The 8,050-nt window shown below is 36.1% G+C and overlaps 1 protein-coding gene across 1 annotated transcript in view; it reads right to left on the bottom strand.

The window, feature by feature from the left end:
- Positions 1-4,002: 4,002 nt before the first annotated feature.
- LOC107755182 (rho guanine nucleotide exchange factor 11-like) overlaps positions 4,003-8,050 on the bottom strand; it is a 4,631-nt gene continuing 583 nt past the window's right edge. Inside the window, exons 2-5 of the mRNA XM_016571892.1 lie at positions 7,000-7,123; positions 6,668-6,871; positions 4,311-4,358; positions 4,003-4,237 (exon numbers count right to left, since the gene is read on the bottom strand). Of these exons, the coding sequence (XP_016427378.1) occupies positions 4,003-4,237; positions 4,311-4,358; positions 6,668-6,871; positions 7,000-7,123 (611 nt within the window). The remainder of the gene's footprint in view (positions 4,238-4,310; positions 4,359-6,667; positions 6,872-6,999; positions 7,124-8,050) is intronic.

The raw sequence follows: 8,050 nt of genomic DNA, 5'->3' as shown, positions 1-8,050 counted from the left end.
ACGATATATCGGTCGGGCTCTATTGTTAAGGATACACACAATGAATAAAACAAAGAGGCAGTGGTGTTTGATGTAATTTTTTTTATTGTAATGTGTGTATGCGTTGCATGAACCATACGTTTGTGGCTATTAATATGTTTAAATGAAACAGAAAAGAGGCAGTGCCTTTGATATATTTTGTCTTACTGTAAATAAACATATAGTGAGGATTATAGGAGAAGCCTCAACTGCCAATGACGTCATAACCCCTCGATTTCCGGTTTTATTTTGTAGAAAACATATGGAAACACCAAAGACGCTTTAATATGTTGTGCGCACATGATTTCTGCCCGAGTCCCGTCGGATTGCATCGGCTGTGGGGATGAAGATGACAACTCCCATGATTCCACACTCAGTCACAGTCATCAAACTACGCCTTTGTCTCTTTGTTTGTTCTGAATACGCACCCTCTAGCGGCGAAAATTACATATTGTGCCTTTAACGTTTTGCCACAATTGTAGTTTTTATAAATCGAGGAATCACCATTTTGAATAGAAATATTACAAACGTTAGAATTAGACACTTTGACAATATGCCAGTGTTAACAGTAAAGAGAAAACGATGAAACCGAAGGACCGTAAGGTGCCATTCACACAGAATGCGCTTTTGTGTTGAGACAGATTCAGTGGAATAGGAAAAAATGCAGGAAGATGGGAGTTGCACTTCTTTTAACTTGAGCGCAGTGTTTTTAGAAAGTCGTTTCATGCATGAGACGCCGCAAGAGATGTGAGTGCAGCATCAAACGTGCCCATGTTTACATAGAAAAAACTGTGGAAAAGCAGCGCAATCCAATGCAAACCTGTAAAGAACTACTACTGTATGTCTAATATTTCATGTTTGCATCATGGTGACAGACTGAAAGCTGCTGTTCATTGTTTTTACAGAACATTTATAGTTAATAATAGTCTACTGGTGTCTTAAGTCATTTTGAGTTTGAATTACCTTGACTTTACAGATTTTATTTTAAAAAGCATTTTCCTTGTATTATTTCGGAACATATCATATATATATATATATATGTCAAGTTTGTACAAGATGTAGTTGCATCTTTTCTGCAAAGATATTTAAGAAGTGATTTGTTTAACATTTCACACATCATGTGCGGTGCACTTGAAATAGAAATTTCTATACCTAGAGGGTTGATAAAGAAAAAGTTACTTGAATCATATTGTAGTTACATTTTCAAGTGGACTAGTTAAAAATCGTAAGAAACGTTCTGGAAAAAAATCGAGATTTAATTTTTTTGCCATATCGGCCCAGCCCTAGGTAAAAGGATATTACGATATCTAACAAAAAAGCACAAACTCCAGTGAAAGTTCAACATGTTTATGTGTCGAGGAGAGAAAAGAAGAGAAACGTAGCTGGAGTAAAATCCTGTAATTTGCAATGTACAGCATAATTTATCTGTAACATTTTGGGTATTTTATTGTTATAGGATAAGACGGTAACTATGTTTCCATTCAAAGTTGCTAATTTAACTTGTACATAAAAAATAAAAAAAATTGGAATATCACACAAAACAAAGTTGCATATTTAACTTTACGTAAAACTGAAATATCGCATAAAACAAAATTTAACTTTTCGGAAAATATGGAATATCGAACATTTGCAAATAAAGCACTGAGCTCAAGAGACCAAATTTGTCACTCCTGGGAAACTGGTGCAACGTATCAATAACAAAAACAGAAGCTGGGCTCTTTTTTTTCCTAATAATTAATGACTCAATGCAGACAAATCGAAACACGCTACAGTATCTTGCATTCAGATGCCTGATGCTTGGGAACACAATCAATGAGACAGGATTAAAAAAAAGCAGATAAAAATATTTCTTAAATGCACATTTTAAGATTTTATGTGCATCTACACAGCTAGTATAAAGTAGAATTAATTGCTGGTTACATTAACAAGCAACATTTGGAGAATTGTAACTAGGCTCCATGTAAAATGCACCAAAACCTGACAAGGGGCTGACAGTCTAATTTCCTCAAATCTGTCTTGAGTTTGTTCTCACGGTCGGTGCTGAGTGACGTCAGGACGTGCGTCTCAAAACAACCTAAGATTTGGGTTACAATTTCTTAAAATCGGTCATGTTTTTCCATGTAGCCCATAAACACACTGAAGTCTGAGGCTCGAGGCTATCTGAGATCATCTGAGACTTTGACTGGTATAGTTTTCAGAGATGTATCATCTTAAAACAAACGAAACATCTCCGGCATGTCTGGGATTGTCAGGAAGCTCGTTTCTCCGGCCTGAGGAGAAACGCTGCTGATTACAGAGCCACAGAGCCTGAGCTGACAGACGCCTGACGGATCTGATGCTCGATATTCCCTTCCGAGTTAAAAACTCTCGTATTTCACAGTTTAAGCTTCACCCTGGGCTGGTTATTAATTCCAGGAAGTCAAGGCATTGAGATTTCACGCTGTACACATCTGTAAACAGCCAGGTAATATTCTTACTGACATATTTACACGCTTAATATCATTTAGTAAAGACGTTCAAGCGTGTGACAGACACACAATCAGTGTATTAAACTGTTGTCAGTCGGTTTGGTGATTATTTCACTCAGATATTGACAACATAATGGGGGAATATTTATGTGAGGCACTAATTTAGAAGTGCTTTTGAATGCCTTTCAAATGTATATAGCGTGAAATGATGCTGAACACAGGCTTAATAAATTGTAAAATAAAAGTTATAATAAATCAAATTAATTACATTAAGTCATAATAACATTATAAAACAAATAAGTTCTGGGCTCAGTAGAAGTACAGCAGTATCTGTAGCATGATGACCATTACCAAAGAACATAATTTGGATGCATTTCTGAATTTTAAAAAATTTAATTAAATTAAAATTAAATAAAATAAATTTCTTCCTGAACAAGATATGTTTTATTTGAGCCATAACCGTGTCTAAATCTGTCTTTTTGAGGTGGGAACAATTTTCTAGATGGATGATCTATTTTGATTTTCAGATTTTGTTCAGATCAGTTCTCCAGGTAAAATAATTTTAATGAAATAATCTTTCCATGTATCATGCCATAAAATGCTGGATATTGTTAGCGATCTGGTAACACTTCACAGTAAGGTCCCATTGTTTAACACTAGTTAATGCATCAATATCAAATAACAATGAGCAATGCATTTGATACAGTATCTTTGTTAATGTCTGTTAATAGAAATACATTTGCGCATTGTTAGTTTATGTTAGACAAGTGCCATTAACTAATATGAACTGATTCAACTTTTGATTTAAATGATGCATTAGTAATTAACTGAAGATTAATAAATGCTTTAGGAGTATTTTTATTGTTAGTTCATGCTAAGTAATGTAGTACTAACAAACGAAACCTCGTAAAATGCTACTAAAGCAATAAGCCCCAAGAAGCCGTGCTTTTTGCATTTATAAACCGGTTATTCCATATACGTAGTAAGGTTTCACAAAATAAAACAGAGCAAATAAAGTGTAATGATATTAATAAAAACAGTATTCTTCCACCAAACAATGTAGTTCCTCAGAATCAGTTGTGGTTGCAACAAAGTGGTTGCCGAGCAACACACAGAAGTAAACAAAGCCGTATGTTTGTAGAGTAATTTACAACAGCTTAGAACGCGGCTCAACCAATCAGAATCAAGCACCGGAACTCTACGTTTTATAATAGTGATTTAATCACATTAGTCTCATGTTAATGGAACGTTTATGTATTATAAACTTGTATACTTTAAATCAGTGCGTACTGTAATATTTCACATTATAAGTGTCTAAAAATGAGCTGCAGTAACTGACGCCATGTCACAGATGCTGTAAAGCTGAACTGAACCTGAAATATTTATTTTAAAGCATTTTATATAAATATTTTAAAAAAGCATTTCATAAATATTTCTTTTAAAGCAGATGCTTAAATGGAAGTGCGTCGTTTCTGCACCACAAACAGCAACAAACCTAACCGCAAAATGACTGTTTTCAAACAGGTTTCCAAATGGCCTGCCTTTGCTCAGGCAAACATGTCATAAGATCTGACTTCAGTGTGTGCGTGTGTAAGCGTGTACCGTAGATGACGGCCTGCCGGTCGATCTCCCGTGAGCTGAGTGACGCCAGAACGTGCGGCTCCACCGTCTCCTGCCAGTTCTGCGAGTCGATCACGTCCTCGTCCAGAGCCGGCGCGTCCGGTAACAGAGCCGCCGGAGCGTCCAGCATCCTACAGACGGACAGCAGAGAATGAGACGCACGAGCAGAGACAGAGCAGCAGAGCCAGAGCGGATAAACCTCACCTGCGCTGAGAGCGAGGCGTGTACGGCGGCGTCGGGTTCTCCAGCGATCTGAAATAACAATACAAATAAAGTTAGAAACTCAAAACAAACGAAAAAGAAACTAAATTTAATGGATTTATTTATGGAAATGATCTATAATTTTTCTAGGGCTGCAACAACTAATAGATAAAAACCGATAATGAAAATAGTGGTCGACCGATATATCGGCCGATATTTAGAATTTCTTTAACGGAGTGTCTATTTACACTAAGTGCAAATAGCCCGCCTTGTTGGCAGACTTTATTTACATTAGCTCCACCCACAAACGTGTGATAGGGATGGTCAACACTATAAAAGACGGCCGACAATCATCAGCTCCAGTGGTGTAGATGGTAAAGCGCCTATCGTAGTCTTTTTGAAGCCATCGACCCGGGTTCGAATCCGCCTTTTACAGAACTTTTTTTTTCTCCCTTTTCAAATCCCATGTCACATCGGAAAGGCCTTTATTTTCAATAAAAATTAAGGAAATAATCAAAAAGTTGAAAACAAAGTATCGGGTAGGGTTAGGGTAGGTGTAGGGAGGGCTTTATTGTCCCAATAAGGTGGCATCCATTTAATAATTTGAATTAAAATTATAATTTACACAATACGTTATTATTGCATACTGTTTTATAATGTACTACGATACTGAGGTGCAGATAATTGCCACTATTTGCAATAAGTAGTATAAATAGCAGAAAATCCTGCTATTTTAACAATGTAAATAGAATCTATCGCTATCTGCACTTAGTGTAAATAGCATATTGTTAAAAATACTGCTATTTTCACTTAGTGTAAATGGAATCCATTGCTATTTTTTTTAAATATCGGCATCGGCCGATAAGTCTTTCCGTGTGGCAGATGTTTTTCAAAACGGATTATGACACCATATCGTGCATTTGTGCTTCCTCTTTAAGACAAGCCACTGAGACGTGAAGCCAGCACCTGACAGACAGTAAAATTACCAATTGTCATTCACTTTCTAGCGTGACGCTACATTGTGTTACATACAATAACACTCCGGCGTGCAGCAAAGTCTTATTCAAACGTACCGTGAGACATCAGATCTGCAGCACAGTATTATATCGGCCAGATTGATTTCTCAATATTGGCACCGGCCATTAAAAATCCCATATCGGTCGACCACTAAATGAAAATAATCAACAACGGATGTCATTATCGATTGGTCGCGTCTTCCCAACGCGCACGCAAAACTTCTGCCAGTCGCGCAAATTACTGCAGTGAATAATGCATTTCTATGGACGAAATGCATCTAAAAATAGCAAACGAAACAGAGCGAGCTGCAGCGGGAAAGATGCGTGATCCAAGCTGCCCGAAACATGAGAATGCTTTATTTAAACTTCAAGCTAATGCATTAGCGTAATATTTAACACGGCTCATCCTGTCAGGCGCTTTGACAGATGCATGTGTTGTTTAATGTGTGAGAAATGTTTCCTCGGCGCATAAACTGCATTTTACTGTAATACCCTTTTCTGTAAATGTTACATATTCACGTGAATGTTTCTATTTTGCATGAAGACTCGTCCATGTGCGTTAAACTTCAGACTTCACTGAACGAGCGCCGGCACGCGTAAATATTAGTCAAATTCAGAGCAATAATAGTAATTTTGCTGATATATTTGTTATTGGACGTTAAATTCAGGTTTAAAAGTCAACATGTAATTCAAGTGTTTTATGATAGTAACTGTAAAGGGATAACAGAGTGCGATTGAATATAAATGTAAGACGTTTCATACATTTACAGAATAAAGAAATAAATAAGCTTTCCATTGATGTATGGTTTGTTAGGATAGGACAATATTTGGCTGAGATACAACTATTTGAAAATCTGGAATCTGATGATGCAAAAAAATTCAAAATATTGAGAAAATCGCCTTTAAAGTTGTCCTGAAAATCTGGAATCTGAGGGTGCAAAAAAAATCAAAATATTGAGAAAATCGCCTTTAAAGTCCAAATGAAGTTCTTAGCAATGTATATTACTAATCAAAAATTAAGTTTTGATATATTTACAGTAGGAAATTTACAAAATATCTTCATGGAACATGATCTTTACTTAACATCCTAATGATTTTTGGCATAAAAGAAAAATCAATAATTTTGACCCATACAATGTATTTTTGGCTATTGCTACAAATATACCCCAGCAACTTAAGACTGCTTTTGTGCTCCAGAGTCACATATATTAATCATACAGTGTGTGTTCATAGCATGCAGTTTGCACGTTTGTTTGAAGGACAGCATTGAGCAGGATGTGGAATAGTGTGTTTTGTCAATAAAAAAAAAAAAGAGGTTTTTTTTACGTGTCTGTGTGTTTGTACCGTGCCGAGCTGCTGGAGGCTGAAGACGAGGCGCTGTGATGTAACGGCCTCAGTCCCGGCCCCTCCCTCTCCTCACAGTCCTCCATGTCCACATCGCTACGGGAACGAGGGACAGACTCCGCCCCCGGCCCGCCTCCTCGCCGACGCCCCTCCCCCTGAGCCTTCAAAGACTCGCTGCGAGCCAAACGAACCGATATGGTCGGACTGAGGAGGAGAATAAACGAATGCAATCAACATCAAATCATTAAAGCTGGAACGTCTTGTGAGAACCATCTAAAAGTGAAATATCCTGATGACATGTAACTGCTTATATAACATCTGCATGCTGTGACCTGTCCATGCTGTCCTCTCCAAAGCTGCTGGAAGACAACTGCTGTCCCTCACTGTCCCCTTCTTCAATGGAGTCTGAATTATTCTCAAACTGCTGAATGATGTTTCTCACGCTGCCAGGACGAACTATGGATATAAATAAAGACAAGCCATTAATATTCCTGCTACATCTTTTTTCCATAACAGGTACAACACACTTCTGAATTGTGTAACATCAATGTTGTGAATATTTACAGTTCAATCTTAAAAGTGAACTAATATTGAGCTCTGAAAAAACACTATACAAATGCAATAATAGTCAAATATATACAGGGTTTCTGCAGGTTTTATGAAGGTAAATGTACAGCTTTTTAAGACCGAGTAAAGAAATGTTCAGAAATAAATTAAATGGGACACAATGTGTCAATATGGTCTCTAAACGTCAATGTCTTGCATTCAAAGTATTAGTTTTTAAATTCATTTTAGAAAAAAAAAAAGGTGTCAAAAGATGACAAAATGAAAAAAAAGCAACAAAAAAAAAAGCCAAATGCCATCAGATAAAGTCTTGTTTTTTGAAAAGCTGATGAAAATGAATTTAGTTTGATTAAAACAAGAACAAAAACTTGTAATTCAAAGTCTTACTGACAGACATTCGTTCTTGTTTCAAGCATAAACTCACTTAATTGTTCATTTTCTCAGAAAACAAGCATTCATATTTTCATTTTATGTCTCAAGCAAAGCAAATGTGTCTTGATTTAAGGCTGTTTAGATATTTGCATTGGGAAATAAAAGACAAAACACTGAGGAAGATATTTTTTGCAATGTATACAACATTTAATGCCATGACAATGCATTTGAGACTTTCTGCTCTGATTTAAGCCCTTTTAAAGCCTTAATCTGTGGAAGGGTGAATTTAGTGTTTTTAAGAACTTTTTAAGACCTGCAAAAACCCTGTTTATTAATAATAATAATAATAAAAAATAAATAACAATAATATTAAACAAAAATATATATAAAATAAAATACATATAAAATAAAAAATACATTAATATAAATAAAAATAATATAATTTAT

The sequence above is a fragment of the Sinocyclocheilus rhinocerous genome, unplaced genomic scaffold (genome assembly GCF_001515625.1).
Source record: "Sinocyclocheilus rhinocerous isolate Xijiao unplaced genomic scaffold, SAMN03320098_v1.1 scaffold6708, whole genome shotgun sequence".
In the NCBI taxonomy this organism is placed as follows: Eukaryota; Metazoa; Chordata; class Actinopteri; order Cypriniformes; family Cyprinidae; genus Sinocyclocheilus; species Sinocyclocheilus rhinocerous.
Note: the sequence above shows the minus strand (reverse complement) of the source record. Positions and strands in the feature narration are given on the sequence as shown.